Source organism: Muscardinus avellanarius (genome assembly GCF_963383645.1).
Source record: "Muscardinus avellanarius genome assembly, chromosome: 7".
NCBI lineage: Eukaryota > Metazoa > Chordata > Mammalia > Rodentia > Gliridae > Muscardinus > Muscardinus avellanarius.
In genome coordinates, this window is record NC_137793.1 from 88,901,154 (window position 1) to 88,917,506 (window position 16,353).

Here is a 16,353-nt window from a genome sequence, read left to right on the forward strand (position 1 = left end):
GGGGGCGCGCCAGGGCAGTAGCAGAGGGAGGGAGGTCAACTAAGCCGCGGAAGGGCCTGGCATCCGCTCTACCAGAAGACACCAGGTGGCGCTGTGGAGTCGGAGCAAAAGCAGACGCTCCCTTTCCATGCATACCACGCCCCCCTCTTCTCCCCTTGGGTCCAGAGGACCCTTGCTGGCACGCGTGGTTAATCCCAGATGGTAGCCTATCCCTGGGAGGATTTGTACTAATAGCAGCCCGTGGAATTCCAACCCTTGGGACTGACCCAAAGGAAGAGGGTGAGTGCGGATCCTGATGTCCATTCAGGTATTTCCTTTCTGTAATTAAAGCAAGGGTTTCTGTGATCTAAGCAAGGATTCCCTCCAGGGTGTCCAGGAGAAAGCATGTTAGGAGCAACCCCAGCGCAGGAGTGGCCCTGGGCTTTTAGGCTGTGATGGGAAAGTCCGCAGGAGTGGCCCTGGGCTTTTAGGCTGTGATGGGAAAGTCCACTCGCCTTCCTGCCTTGGAGAGCCTTAACAAGCTCTTTGAAACACGTGAGAGGCTAGGGTGGGACAGGAATCCCAGAGGGGGGCAGACCTCAGGGTGAGGACAGAGATGGGGGTGGTGTAGATCTGCTATTAGGTGTGTGAGTAATCTCTGAATCAAGTGCCTAGCAACTTTTTGCGAGGGGTAGAAACCCAGTAAAGCCAGGGCCTTCAAACCTGGAGCTGGAGGGAGTAGTGGTGGTCAGTGGAGCAGAGTGAGGGACCCTGGAGGATCAGGCACTGGATGGTCCTTGCTCCCTCCCCCTCAGCTCCTGGGCCTGCCTCCAAATCCACCCCCTTGTGAGAATCTTTGGGGACAGGCTTTTAAAATAGATTCCCAGACCCACCCCTAGAGATTCTGATCAGATTGGCCTGGGTGGGGCCTGGGAATATGTATTTGTGATCCTGACACTCAAGCCCAGCCAGGCTTGAGAACCTGTGGCCTAGTCCAGCCTCCCAGCCAGGGAACCCTCTGCCCTGTAGCCTCCTGCCTGATGGAGCAACGCTGAGCTGCTTGGCTCACCTGGCTGCTGGAGCTGCCTCTGGACACTTCCAGCGATTTGAGAGGACTTCCTGGAACTTTTAACTTCTGTCTCCTACAGTCATCCAAAGGGGGTCTAATCCCTCTCTTGCACAATAGTGCTTCAGAGACTTGCAGAGAGCTGCACTTCTGCCTGTGGGTTCCCCTCCTGCCTGCACCTGCTGCAAACATCCTTGGGCTTTCAGAGGTTCCCAAGTGAGATATTGGGAGCCCAGAGAATCGATTTCATTAGGTGAAGAGTAAAGGGGGGGTGGGGGTTAGGGATGGGGTGGGGTGGGGGACTGAGGATGTAGCTCAGGGGTGTAGCATTTCCCTAGCAGGGATGAGACTCTGGGTTACATCCCCAGTCAGTACTGCTTAAAAAAAGAAAAAGAAAAGGAAAGAAAATAAATTAAGAAAGAGAAGGAAAAAAAAAGAAAAAGAGCCTGGGGACTTGTGATATGTGGGGGGGGGAGCAGAAAGCAGCTCTCTCTGGGAAATATCTCTTTGGGGTCCAACTCCTCCACCCTTGCCTTTTTCTTGTGGACATTTTGGAAACATTAACCTATCATCTCATGGGATTACTCTATGCCACTCACTGTTCAAAGACCTTAAATATATTAACTCATTTTATCCTCACAATAACCATATGAGACAAGGCCATGCCATTGACAAATGGTCAAATTTAAGTAAGGGACCAAAGAACTCGGGAGCTATCCTGAAGTCAAATGGCAGAGCAGGATGTACATGCAGGCAGCTGTGCCCGCACTATTGTACTGACACCCAGTGCAGAAAGGGCCCATGCAGTATAGGGGTGTATAGGCAGTATAGGAGTGGCCTAGGATAGAGAGGAGGACTCTAGTAGTAGCTAACATTTACTAAGCACATACTATGCACCTGGCACTGGTCTATTGCTGTCTTATTTGATGCCCACTTTATCACTGAAGAGAAAGCTAGGAATCTGGCAATTTCTAAGTGACTTATCCAAAGCCACCGGCGAGTGGTGGATTCCAGATTGGAACCAGCTGTGTGACTCTGGGGCAGCCTCCTCCCCTCTGGGTGTCAGCTCCTCATTTGTGAAATGAAAATGTTGGCCTAAATTAGTTCCAGGGAAGTGCTTCTCAAGCGTAATGTGCATACACATCTCCTGGGGATCTTGTAAAACGCACATTCTAGTTCAGTAGTTTTGGGTGGGGCCTGAGATGCTCACAAGCTCCCAGGGGAAGGTGGTGCTGATGCTGTGATCCCAGGACCACACTGGAGCAGCCAGGCTCTAGGGGAGCCGCCCCACTCTGATGTTCTGAGTTTATGGGCCTAGGAAGACTCGCCCCAAAGGCCACGAAAACTCAGGAAGCAGATTATGGCGGAGAAAGCCCTTAGTGGGCATTTTCCAGGCCTGGACAAGCCCTCGGTTCCTTTTCTGAAGTACCTGCCCCTGAGCCTTCTGTACTTCCGCCCTGCTGACCTTTGCATGACTTCTCCAGAGGGCTCAGGGGCTTGGTCCTGGGCCAAGGCGGATTGTTGCTCCTTGTTAGAGACAGGAAGAGGAGGCCTGCAGCCCTGCCTCCTGAGGACACCAGTCCCATGACAGTCACGCTATCTAGTCCTTTAGGGATATTCTAGGCACATGGTTAGGTTATGTTCTCCTCTTCCCTTGAAGTTAGATGTGGCCACAAGGCTTGCTCTGCTATCTAAAATGAGATAGAAATGACTCATGCCACTTCTCTAGGGAATCCTTTAAGAGCTACCACCTAAGTCTTCATATACCTTCCCTGTGGCATAGATGGAAGGAAGCAGGTGTTGGATGGAACCTCCATCAACCTGGATCAGTGTGTTCTACAAGAACCGCTCCTGGCAGCCCAAGTGGGACATGTGGTATGAAGGGTGTAGCCTTTTCTGGTTAAGCTATTTGGGGTAGGGGAAGTTCCTTAGTATAGCATAACAGAGCCCAGGCTGACTGCCAGGTGTACCAGTGTCAGCTGTAGCATACCAAGGCCACCTTAGGGAGACAGTGCTTAGCGCCGGGGAGCCACGCTTCTGCAAAGTTAGGATCACGGCCTGTCAAAGATCTAATGCTTAGCTCTGGCCGGGTCTCTCTGCAATAAGAGGCAGTATCTTGGCCAGGGTAGGAGGCTTTCTTGAGCATGTAAGCTCTATCTCCTCCTGTTTTGCCAGACCCCATGAAGAGAATTCTGATTCACCCACAGCCTAGCCCAGAGCCAGCTCACAGAACATTTTATGCACACTCAGTAGACAGAATGTACTCTAAAGTTCCTGTCTGTGAATCTTTCTGTGGATTACATCCAAGAAAGTCCTGCTAGCCTCCCTCCCCACCTCCAACCACTTGTTAATTTCTCCTTGTCCTTGGTCTCAGGTTGTACAACTCACAGCTTCCTCTTTTTCCTGATCTCGACAGTAGCATGGCATAGAAATTTCCCTGTTTTCACCCAGCGTGGTGGCACATGTCCACCATGTCCATGATCCCAACTACTCAGGAGGCTGAGGCTGGAAGATCACAAGTTTGAGACTAGCCTCGGCAACTTAGTGAGACCCTATCTCAAAATAAAATTTAGGAGAGGTCAGGTGATGTAACCCAATACCTTGCATGTGAGTCCTGAGTGCTGCAAAAAGATAAAGAAGAGAGAGAGAGAGAGAGAGAGAGAGAGAGAGAGAGAGAGAGAGCTCGTTCCCTATTATCAAAGTAATACTCTTTGATAATGAAATATAAAAATTCATATTTCTTTCATATTATGAAATGTTTGAACATCCCTTGCCTAGAAGGAATTAACACTACATCCTCCACCCCTGTAATTTTAGGGCAATCCTATAAAGGTTTTCTCATAGGATTGGCATTGAAATTTTCCTATGGGAGGAAGAATCCCATTCATGCGTAGGAAATGTCAGAGTTGGGTGGGGATTTATTAATCCTTCAGCCAGTGCTCACATCACCAATTAGAATGCTGCTTTATACTGTTCTGGGTGCAAATGTGTGAAAGTGAAGCCAATTCGGTCTGGCAACACCTATGGCAAGCTAAATGACCACTGGCTGTGGGACTGGGGGAACTAGAAAGATGGTGAAAAGACCGAATCTTTTGCAATAAAAATGCTTGCAAGGACAGTCATGTGCTACGTAACATGCCAGCCAATTCTGGGCCACATACATGATGGTGGTGTCCCTGGGAGCAGTGGTGCACACCTGTAATCCCAATACTTGGGAGGCTGAGACAGGAGGATCATAGGTTGTAGGCTAGCCTTGGGAACTTAGGTCCTCAGCAACTTAGCAAGTCCCTATTTCAAGATAAGGGATATAAAAGAATGGATTGCAGTTAAGAAGGTAGAACATCACTGAGTTCACTCCTTAGTACATGATTAAAAAAAAAAAAGGACAGTGGTCTCATAAGATCACAGCGGAGCTGAAAAGTTCCTACTGCTTCCTGTCACGATACCTGTCACAAAGTCATGCCACACATGTTGTGGTGATGATGCTGTAAACAAAAAAATATACAGCATTTAATTAGGTACAATGTGTAATACTTTTTTAATTTTAATTAATTTATTTTTGTGGTACTGGGGATTGAACCCAGGGGCATTCCATCTCTGAGCTACACCCCCAGCCCTATTTTTTATTCTTTATTTTTTGAAACAGTGTCTCACTAAGTAACTGAGGCTGGACACAGACCTGACATCCTGCTGTCTCAGCCTCCCAAATACTGGGATTACAAGCGTGTGCCACCACGCCCGGCTCAGTATATAATACTTGGTAATGATTATATTATTGGCATGTGTACTTACCACACTGTGCTTTTTATCATTTTAGAGTGTCCTCGTTCTAAGGATAGAAAAGAGTTTACTGTAAAATGGCACGCCAGGTTGCACCAGCAGCATCCTCCTCCATCTCATGGATGCTTTGGTTCGTAAGTGCATCAAGGATCCAGGTTGAGTGATTGACTTGTACCATCCAGGTTCCCGTACCCACACTCCATGAAGTTTGCAGAGTGACAGAATTACTCAACGATGCAGCTCTGAGTTCCTTTTGCCTCTGAGAATGTGTCTCTGTTATTAAGTGACACGTCTGTATTACTTGCATTTAAAGCACATTATTAGCTGGGTGTGGTGGCGCACGCCTGTAATCCCAGTACTTGGGAGGCTGAGACAGGAGGATCTAAAGTTTAAAGGCAGCCTGAGCAAGTAGGGAGACTCTGTTCCAAAAATAAAAAATAAGATCAGCCTAGAGGTGTAGCTCAGAGGTAGAATGCCCTTGGGTTCAATCCCCAGTAAAACACACACACACACACACACACACACACACACACACACACACACCACATTATTTTTAAAAAAAAAAAAGAGTCAGGAGTAGTAGCACACATCTGTAATCCCAGCCACTTGTGGAAGCTGAGGCAGGAGAATCACAAATTCTAGGCCAGTGTGGGTAACTTAGTGAGGCCCTATCTCAACATAAAATGAAGGGCTGGGGATGGAGTTCGGTGGTTGACCACTGGCCTGGCATACGAGAGGCTCAGGCTTTCATTTTCACTATGAAAAGGAAGGAAGGGAGGGAGGGAAAACAAAAGAAGAGAAATCTATGGAACAGAAATACAATTATGTGCCGAGGGTTGCATAACGATGGCTGGCAGGTTGGTGAAGGTCACTAGTTCCTTGGCGAAGGTCAGTCTCCCTATGGTGTCCTGGCTCCTTTGTCCAGCATCACTGAAGATCGTGCTGATGCTCCCACAATGTGGGCATACAGATGGCAAGATGGCATGGGAAAAGGGAAAATTCTGCAGGCCCCAACCTGAACTCCGAGCCCGCAAATCCAGTCTCCGTCAGACCCAAGCTGGGATCAAATGCCTTCAAGTCCAGACCCAGCCCCATCAGAGAGGGCAGTGGGCGCTCTTAAGACGAAAGGGATCCCTGGTGAATCAGGAAAGTTATTGGGCTGGAAAGTGATTAAAGGGCTGAGCGTGGGAGGGGATTTCCACGGAGAGAGCCAGGCCCAGGAGCAAGCCTGGGCGGGTCGGCTACAGGGTTGCTGCCCACTTGAGGTCTGTCGCAATGGTGCCCATAAAACTCAAGTCATTAGAGACTTGAAACCTTGGTTAGTTTTTAGAAAAACAGAGATAGGAGGAAACCCCAAAGCCCGGAACAAAGGCGGTACATCAAAGGGATAGGAGCAGGGGAGGAGAAGTCTGAGGAGAGGTCAGCCGGGGCAATGGGGAGAAAACCGAGGACAGGAGGGTGGACCCAGAAGCCCAGAAGCTGGGAGGAGGGTTGAAAGCTGGTTCTCAAAATGTCATCTGGGACCAAGAGCACCAGAAATGCAAATTCTAGAACCTACGCCAGACCTACAGAGTGGACTCAGGAATGGATTCCTGCTCCATGGAACAGTGAAGCCAGGAAACCCATTCTTGGGGGCCCATCTAGGGGAGTTAGGGGCGCCTGGCCTGATGACTCGGATGTGGAAAAGGCTGAGGAGGGAGAAGCAAAGATCCTCTTTTCTTGCCAGACTTTCTTGGAAATCTGTACTAAATTTGCAAGGTATTGGCAGCCTTTACTTTACAGACAAGGAAACTGAGGTCAGAGTCTAGAAGTGAGTACCGTCCAAGGTGCCACTGAGCGGGGCTGTTCTCCCTCTCTGACTCCATTCCCTGGGTCTCGGGTGGGTCGTAGAATTTGCATTTCTCATGCTGTTGGTCCCGGATGACATTTTGAGAACCACTGCTCAGGACCCCTGCTAAGAAGTGCAGAATCTTAGGTTTCACTTTAGACCTACTGAATTAGAATCTGCATTTACAAGATCCATGGGGGATCTTTTTACATATTACAGTCTAAAAAGCTCAGGTCTACAACACACAGCCTTTTCCTGGACTGGGGAAAACCCAGGCAACCTAGGTAAACCTTCTAACCCCATTTCTGTGGGGCAATGAGACAGCTCCTGTGGCCATGGGGACCCTGCGCCTCCACTGTGTTTTCTGAGACTGGAGAACAGTGTCGAGGACAGAGACAGAAGGGTCTCAGCCCTGGGGTCTGCGCTGTCCTGATGCTTATACCCTACTCTAGGAGGCTCTGTAGGGCCCACCCTGGGGGCTCTCATGAATCCCTGAGACCAGCAGCTGACATCCACTTCTCTCAATCAACCCCTGCTCTCAAGGCAGCTTGCGTATATCTTAAAAATATATGGAATAGGTATGTGCCTATTTTATTTTTAAACTATGTATTGTAGCCGGGTGTGGTGATGCACGCTTGTAATCCCCATGCTTGGGAGGCGGAGACAGGAGGATCACGCAGGTTCAAAGCCAGCCGCTCTGGCTTAAGAGACCCTGTTTCCAAATAAAAATATAAAAATGGGACTGGGAGTGTAGCCCAGAGGTAAAAGGGCTTCCAGGAACCCCAGTACCACCAAAAAATTTTTTTAAATAAAAAATTTAAAAAAAATATGTATTGTGCAGGAGTGTGACATATTAAACCACGTAGAAGCATGCTTATAAAGTGACAGAGGTCACACTGGTATGAATCCTTCCAGATAGAACCTGTACAGCGGAGGTGAACTTTTGTTCTTGGGGGTCATGTTCTATACCACATTACGGAGCACCAAGAGCTGGTGCATGTATGTCATGGTCAACAGATTTACATTATGATGTGAAACTATAATGTACCAATAAAGGCACAAAAAAGGGGAAATTAAAAAATAAAATATACCACATTACACTTACTATACTGAACTATTTCCCACAGAACCACATTGGTCAGAATCTTTCCCAGTACATCGGTTTCATCATGGCTAACTGCTCCACTGCCTCAGTGTTGATTATTGTGCACCTAACCTGATCTTTAAGGGAAGCGATGCTGGCATCAGGTTAAAAAATCTAGGACAGAATGATGAACAATAAAACAGTGAACGTCTCTATCTTCCATCCCATCATTCTTCCTCCAAAGAACTACTATTAACTCTTGACTTTTGTTTTTTAATTAGTACATTTGATTTTGGTAACAGTTCAGATTTGTGGAAAATTGAGCAGATAGCTCACCATTCCCACATACCTCTTTCCCATCCTTAGAGTTTCCCTATTGTCAGTATCTTGCGTTGGTGTGGTACATTTGCTGCAATTAATGAGTGAATATTGATCCTTTTATTATTATATTACATTCACTTTTCTTGCAAAGTTCTGTGGGCTTTAACAAATGCATATCATGTCTACTGTTACAGTGTATAGAATAGTCTCACCATCACCCAAATCTCCTATAACCATCTACGTTTCCATTACTAGTTTAAAAAATACACTTAGACCTCCTTTTTTTTTTTTTTTTTTTTTTTTTTTTGGTGGTGCTGGGGTTTCTGAAAGCCCTTCTATCTCCAGGCCACACTCCCAGACCTATTTTTATATATTTTTTTGAAACAGGGTCTCTTAAGCCAGCGCGGCTGGCTACGAACCTGCACGATCCTCCTGTCTCCGCCTCCCAAGCGCGGGGATTACAAGCATGCGCCACCACGCCCGGCTTAGACCTCCTTTTTTTTTTTTTTAATGCTAGGGATCTAGCCCAAAGGCACCTCTGAGCCAAACCTCCAGCTCTCTTTTACTTTTTTTATTTTTTGAAACAGGGTCTCGTTAAGTTGCTGAGGCTGGCCTCAACCTGTGATCCTCCTGTATCAGCCTCCCAAGTACTGGGATTATAAGCACGTGCCACTGTGCCTGGCAAGACCTCTTTTATTGGTTTATTAGCTCTGTATAGCATTTTTGATCCCCCGTAATGAAAGAAGAGGAAACACTTTCATTATCATTTTCTACCTCTCAATATTTGTCTCTCCGTTGCCAATTCAGTCACTCATTGGACAGCTATTTATTGAGATCTTTCTGCATACCAGCCAACATATTAGGTGCCTGAACAATGGGGTTGATGAAAACAGATAAAATTCCAGGTGGGCATAGAGCCTGCAAGAGGAAATAGACAATAAATAGGGAAAACAGGATCTAGAGATGGTAGTATATGCTATAGAGAGCAATTAAGCAGGGCAGGAGATACAGCTGTGTCTCTGTCTATGGGGGGGGTGAGGTTTGATGCAGGCTGTTGGGAGAGACCTTACAGAGAAGGTAGTAGCTGGAGAGGAAGGTGAGGAAGTGACCCAGGTGTCAGTGTGGGAGTGTTCCAGGCATCAGGAGCAGGTGCAAAGGTCCTGAGGAAGGAGTTCTAGTATGCCAAGGGACGGTGAGGGGTCCGTGCAGGGTCAGACAGAAGAGGCAGGCTCTGGAGGGACCGGCGGCAGCCGCGCCACTCACAGTCACTTTCCTGGGTTAGATGAGAACACTGACATGATGATGAGTGATACCATCTTACTTCTGCTTTATATTTTCAGAGTGTTAATTTACATGCTAATCTGTTACTAAAATTATCTTCAATACTCCTTCTTTAACAGTTTATTAATATTATTTATTCAGTCTTAAACAATTTTCATAATAGTCTAGAAAACAGAAGTTGATCCTTTTTGCATTTCCCTTTGCACCATTCTTGCCTCTACCCCACCTAATTCTATCTTTCTTTCCCCTTGGATGTGGGTAGCCTCCTAGAAGAGACCCTCCTTCCCACATGGTCTTCTTCCCCCCATATGGGGTGGGAAGAGTCCTTTCCAGTACAGGCTTCCCTGGGGCCATTTTGGAGGCTGGCTTGTTCCAGCTGGACTCAGATTGACTGACAGTGCAGTTCGGCTTTCCCTTTGGGGTGGCCAGAGGCTGAAGCCAGTTTTGGGTTGCTACCAGGGGACATCCTGTCCATCTCCCAGATGTAATGAATCAATAAGAATTGAGTAAGAATCTCCAGGGCCCAGCATTGCCCCAGCCTCGTGCTCCAAGAGGGCTAAGCTGTAGCTCCTGTTCCAGGGGAGGTGTAGGAATGCCCCAGCAGGGAGGCACCGCCTCCTCTGCACCCTGCTTCCCCTGGATCTCGAAAACGTCTCGATCTTCTGATAGCTTGAGTAATCCAGCCTGGGCCTGAATGTTTCCCAGATGGGCTACCAGGCAAGATGCCAATTCTAGCAGAATGAGTCATCTCTTGTCACAGGAGGTCATGAGACTGGAGGACAAGACTCCTAGCTTCCGAGGACCTGCTTAGGCCTCTAGGAAGATGAGGTGTTGTTGGGACCTGGATGTTTAGTTTAAACAAACAAACAAACAAACAAACAAAAAACCCTTCTGGCCGTAGAGTATGCCCTGCTGAGTTTCCTCCTATGGCCCTTGTTGCTCACTCTTGATAGACAATGTTCCTGCTGTGCTAGAAATTGAACCCAGGGCCTGGCTGGTTCTAGGTAAGTGCTCTGCCACTATGCTGAATCCCGGGAGTTTTCTCCCCCACCCCTCATTGCTCCAAAAGCCTGACAGCCCTCTACCCAGTAGCTCAAGTCGAAAGTCGGGGGTGGCTGGGTCATGTCTAAAGGTTCTCAGATGCTTATGTAGAAGCAGTGTGGTATCCTGGGAAGAACCTGGGTCCCTGTAGCCCCCACATACTCCTATCCTGGCCTTACCATTTACAAAACCATGACCTCCTTTAGTTTGATTGACTTCTCCGGGTTTCACGTCTTTTCAACAGAAAAATATGCCCAATAGTAATTCCTGTCGTGAGAATCTAAAATACGTGCAAGGGCTCTGTAAACTTTAAAGGCCTGTATGTTGTCAATTAATGTGTAACTGGAGAGAACATGGATGAGTCCCTGGCCCAGTGCTGGGAATGGGTCTACAGCCCATTCCCTCAAGGAAAGAACATGGCAGGACTCTGCCGCCTGGTGCGCTCAGCAGACTCCTGTGGAGGGGCAGGGGAAGAGCCAGGAGAGGGCAAAGCTGGTAGACAGGGCCCCTGAGGCAGGGCTGTGTCTGCTTCAAGCTCCATTGCTACTGTCCCCTGGGCCACAGGAGACACATCTTGTTTGCTTCTCTTCTCTGATGGCCCCTCTCCTGGAGAGGCATTCTGGGAGTCAGCAGTTCCTGTGTATGCACAGAAGGGTCTTGTGCCAGGGCTGTGGATGGAAAGCTGACAGCTGCCCTCCCTGACTTGGGTCTGCAGGGGAGGGCACCCCCTGGCCCACAGCTGGATCCTCCCCGTGCCCGCTAGTTTCTGCTCATTGGGCAGGAGATCAGAAATGCAGGGTGTGGTGTAAAGAGGTCTTCTTACTGCCATTATTACGTACCATTATTCCCATAACAATCTATTATTAACATGTCCATGAATAGGCTTTTAAGAACCTTGGCCTGGAGGAGCTGAGTGAGATGGGACAAATGAGGCCCTCGGAGAGCCACCTTCCAGGACCTGGCCTAATCTCAGGCTCCCCACCCTCCTCCAAAGACAATAACAGTGGGGAGAAGAGCGGAAAAGCTCTGAGAGTTGCCTGGCCTCGTCCTCCGCCTTTCCCAAATGATCTTTAACTTCTTCATCACAATAACCCCGTAAGATGAGAAGAAATTAATCATCCTACTCGACAGATGTGGACTTGGAGGGAGAGTTCAGAAGCTGCCCAGGTAGGCAGTCTGTGTGGAAGAGCAAAAACTAGCAAAGTTCTAGAAAAGAGAGAAACCTTCTCCCTCCCGGGCCCCCTTCAGTTTGGTGTCCAGAGAGAAGCCCATTCTGGGGGTGGGGGGAGGTCAGGGGAAACAGAACCTTGGGGAGGGGGCTGCTAGGCTGCAGCTGCGCTCAGACCTGGGCCTGACCGCACCGGCCACCTCTAGTACATGGAGGGCCGCAGACTGTGACACCCAGGTCAAGATGGGGATTCCTTCTCTCCACTGAGGAGTGGCCATGAGTGGCCTCGGGGTTCTCCTCTCTCCATTTCGCACTGGCTGCCTGCTGCACATCTCTCCGCAGCAGATGGAGGTGAAAGTCGGAGAGGGCTGGTGCCTAAGCCCTAGACAGCTGTGGACAGTCTCTGCTGCGTCCTGCACAGACAGATCTGCTTATGGGACTTGAGGCAGAGGCAGGGGCGCCAGGACCCCAGCGGCCTGGGGAGCAGCCAGCAGTTGTCTGCCGCTCCTGTGGGACCCATGGCACAACAGGACGGCCGCGCAAGGCCACCCTCTCGCAGGCAGTGACCTCTCATCTAGGAGTCGCTCCTTTCCTCTCCCCCAGCCTCTTCTTTCCAAGACCCAGGGGGCCGAGGTTCCAAGAAGCGGCAGAAGGCCGGCCAGAAGGTCTGGGCTGTTGGGCAAGCGCCCCCGCTCGGCCCAGCCCGCGCCTCGGCGCCCCGCGCTGCACGGGTGGCGAGCGCGCTGCGGCCCCGCCCCCGGGGCCCTGCCCGGGCGGGTGCGCGGCGCGGAGGGGGGCGGCGGGGCAGGAATGCGCGGCGGGAGGGCGGGCGGCGCAGGAGGCGAGCGGCGGAACATGTAAGGGCACATCCCGCGAGCTGCCGCCCAGCGCAGACAGAGCCCGGCGGAGCGAGCGGGCAGCGGGGCTCGGGGCCCCGGAGCGCAGCGCAGCGGGCAGACTCAGCAAGGCCGGCTGGAGCGGCGCGGAGGAGCCCGGGTGGGTCCGGACAGCAGCGCGCACCCCCGGGCAGGGCGCAGGTGGGCAGGGCGCACGGCCCGCCAACGCTGGGCCGGGAGGGGCGCCGCGCCCGCCACTACCTCGGCTCGCTGGGAACCTCGGGGCGCCCATGACGGCGGCGGCGACCGTGCTCAAGGAGGGCGTGCTGGAGAAGCGCAGCGGCGGGCTGCTGCAGCTGTGGAAGCGCAAGCGCTGCGTGCTCACCGAGCGCGGGCTGCAGCTGTTCGAGGCCAAGGGCACCGGTGGCCGGCCCAAGGAGCTCAGCTTCGCCCGCATCAAGGCCGTGGAGTGCGTGGAGAGCACCGAGCGCCACATCTACTTCACGCTGGTGACCGAGGGCGGCGGTGAGATCGACTTCCGCTGCCCCCTCGAAGACCCCGGCTGGAACGCCCAGATCACCCTGGGCCTGGTCAAGTTCAAGAACCAGCAGGCTATCCAGACAGTGCGGGCTCGGCAGAGCCTGGGGACTGGGACCCTCGTGTCCTAAACCAGCAGGCCTACCATCTTGCCGTCCTGCTCCCGGCTACCGCTGTGCGCAGAGGTCATGCCAGGTAAGACCGGGGTGGGGTGGGGGTGGGGGGGACTGAGGTCTCTTCCCCCCCCCCTCTCTCTATGCTCCTCAATCCTCTACCAAGAGAATCAGGGCCCAGAGCTCCATTTCCAAGCCAAACAATCCTAGGGAAGGGTCCATCAGAGAATAGAAGCCCAGGAGTCTGAGCATGGGAAGCCTGGGCTGGTGGCCAACGAGGCAGAGCTGGCCTCTCCCCTAGGGCACCAGGCAGGACAGTCCTAAAAGCCACCCAGGTTTCTGAGAGGGAGATGGGAGCCTTGTGACGGGCCTGACCATAATTTGATGAGCCCTGGTTCAGATGCAGGGACATGGCCTGCACATTTCCTCCACCACCCACCCAGGGCAGGCTCCTAGGGCTAGGAAGAACTGTGCATGGGGATGAACAGCAGAGACCCACCCTCTTCCTGCTGGGATGAAAGCTTGTCTTAGAGTTTGAATGTTGAATTGAGGCAGAAAGGCAGTATCCTTCAATTAGCAAAGGAGTCTTTAGGGGTTGGGAGCAAAACCAAGGGTTCAGCTCCCAAGGGGGGACCCCAGTGGAGATTTTGCTAGGTCTCCCTGAGGGGCCCAGCTACCCTTTCTGGACTGTGGGGTTGGGCTTTAAAACCGACCAGTTGAGAGGACAGGGGAGCTGAGGGATGGGCAAGGAGGGCCAAGGCCAGGCCACTGATGCCATGAGGGATGTGCCTGTCCATCAGCCTACGCATGGGTGCCAGCCACGGCCAGGCTGGGCCAGAGGAGGGCAAGCTAGAAGAGGGGACAGGGCACTGGGGCAGGGAGGGTGGCTGCGTCCAGGATGGGGTCATAAGTTGTTTTTTGTGATGTCTTCATCCTCCTTGACCAGTGGAGCAGATGGTGGGGGTGGGCACTCTGTGGTCAGGAAGGCTCAGGGGAGGAACCAGGAATAGAACCTAGAAGCCCTGGCACTCAGCCCTGTGCCCTCTTCCCCAGATGCCGCTCCCTCCCCGTGGGAACACAGAGCAAGGTTGAGGAAGGGTTTATACCACTCTTGGCCTCACTTCTCTGATGGAAAGCTGTATCCCGTTGCCCCCACTCCACCTCCTACCCCGCCTCATAAGCCTTGGCCTGCACCTTCATCATTCCAACAGGTAGAGAGCCCCGGTGAGCCTGGCGCCCCATCTAGTGCCATGGCCCCTTTGATCCTCCTTAACTCCCTCCCATGGCGGAGTGAGGGCTGCTGAAGACTGCTGAGAATGGATCCACACTGATCCCTCAGGCTGACAATGGGGGCGATCTGGGGGAAGCAGAGTCCACTGAGCGCAGCATGTGGTATAAATAGTCGGCCCGCTACCCACGGGCTCCATCGTGGATGCATCCAACCCCAGACTGCAGATATTTGGAAAAAAACACTTATACTGAACATGTATAGGTGTTTTTGCTTGTTGATATTTCCTAAACAGTATAACAGCTACTAACATTTACATGGGGAGTGGGTATTATAAGTAGTGCAGAGATTATTTAAAGGAGTTGGGAGGTGTGCATAGGTTATACGCAAAGACTACATCATTTTATACAAAAGATTTGGACATCTAGAGTTTGGTATCTGTGGGGTATTCTGGAACTGTCCCCTCGGGTAATAAGGGCTGCTGTATTATTTTCTGTGTATCCTGGTGTAGAAAAGGATGGGAAGGTCTTTAAAAAAAACAAACAAACAACGCCCTGCTTCTAGTGGAGACTACTCCAGTGTTGCCCCGTCCTAACTGCTGCTCTTTCTCACCAGCTTCCCTGCCCCTCTGGCTGGTGGAGACCTGACGTGCACCCCGTGGCGAGGCAGAAGCCATGGACGCGTGGGGGCTTCGGAGCTGAAGGAGTGGATGGGGCTGGAGGAGGAGGACAGAAGGCCACGTATTGCTGAGGATGAAGATTCAGCTCCTGGAAGCTCAGACTGTTGGGACGTGCCCAGCTCAGGGTCTTCCAGCCACGGGCCCTGCCTTTCATACCATGGTGGAGAGTTGGCCTCAAAGCCCTTACCCACTGTGGTCCTGCCATTGGTTCTGCAGACTGCTGTCAGGCCCTGGCTCTGCCCGACGCCTGGAGGAGGCAGTCCCCTGTGGGGTGCTGAGCCAATACCACAGGACTCAGAAGGCCAGCCTGGTGTCCAAAGAATGAACCACCATGGGACAGCTTCTGGACTCAACCTTGAGGAGGGGGAGCTGCTGGGCCTGAGCCCACACCTGGGGGTCTCCTGCTGCTTTGGTCCTTCTGGGACCCCCACCCATCCAGGCCCTCTCTTTGCACACTTCTTCCCCCACCTCTACCCATCTTTCCCCCACTTTGGTGCTAGGCCTGGAGGTGGTGGGGGTGGGGTGGGGGTTCGGCCATTACCATTTCATGCCTGTCTTAAAATGAAGATGCCCTGTAAAGGGCAGTAACCACACTGTTTGCTGAGTGAAATTCTTTGCCCGTAAATCACCAGGGTTAGAGCATCTCCCTTTCCACCCCACTTTCCCAGTCTATAGCCCATTCTGAAGTCTCTAGCCTGAGTAGAAGAGGATACTGCAGCTTCAGGAGATCCAGCCTTGCTGGTTCTAGGAAGGAGGGCCCTCAGTGTGGCCGAGGGGTGTCACCACGGCCATCTCAGTCCCTAGATGCTTCTGTAGATGCGTCTTGCCCCTTCCATCCTGGGAGGTGGCTCCGATTTCTGGGTACAGCTTACCTTCCTGCCATTTACGCACTCAGACTTACATATTTATACGGAAAGCCTTCTTTACTGCATGGTTTAAAAGGAGTAATATCAACACGGGGGCACTGAGATGCAGAGCGATAGCTGCCCTGAGTTGTACAGAAACTGCTGATTGGGTAAGCCATGACCTTGCCGCGTGTGAACAGCAGCTCACTCTTCCTTTCTTTCCTCCATCTCCACCCGCTCTCACTTTCCCTGCTGCAGAGTGGTGGCCACCTTCAGAATTTCTGGCCCCCTTCAACAATTTGAAGTCTCTTTTAATACCCTTTTTATGCTCCCAACCTGTTTTGTCTCTCTCTGGACTTCTGCCTTCCAATCAAGACTTCCCTGTCTCATGTCCTGGTGCCTCGGTCCTTAGAAGCATCTTGCTTATCTGCGGTGTGAGCTATATTTCACAATTGAATAGGAATTTACAGTTCCTATGGCCTCTCTCATCTCAGTAGGCTGTACTGTCACCCGAGGGCAGCTTAATCCCATCATGGCAAACAAGCAACATGACCGTGGTTGGTGCTG

General features: G+C 51.3%; 1 protein-coding gene across 1 annotated transcript; it reads left to right on the top strand.

Moving 5' to 3' along the window:
- Nucleotides 1-12,674: 12,674 nt before the first annotated feature.
- On the top strand, nucleotides 12,675-14,912 carry PHLDA3 (pleckstrin homology like domain family A member 3; the record flags this gene model as incomplete). Its single annotated transcript, XM_080699601.1, has 2 exons — nucleotides 12,675-13,116; nucleotides 14,878-14,912. One exon carries the CDS (start codon nucleotides 12,675-12,677, stop codon nucleotides 13,050-13,052), a length of 378 nt encoding a protein of 125 aa, XP_080555727.1. The 3' UTR covers nucleotides 13,053-13,116; nucleotides 14,878-14,912.
- Nucleotides 14,913-16,353: the final 1,441 nt, after the last annotated feature.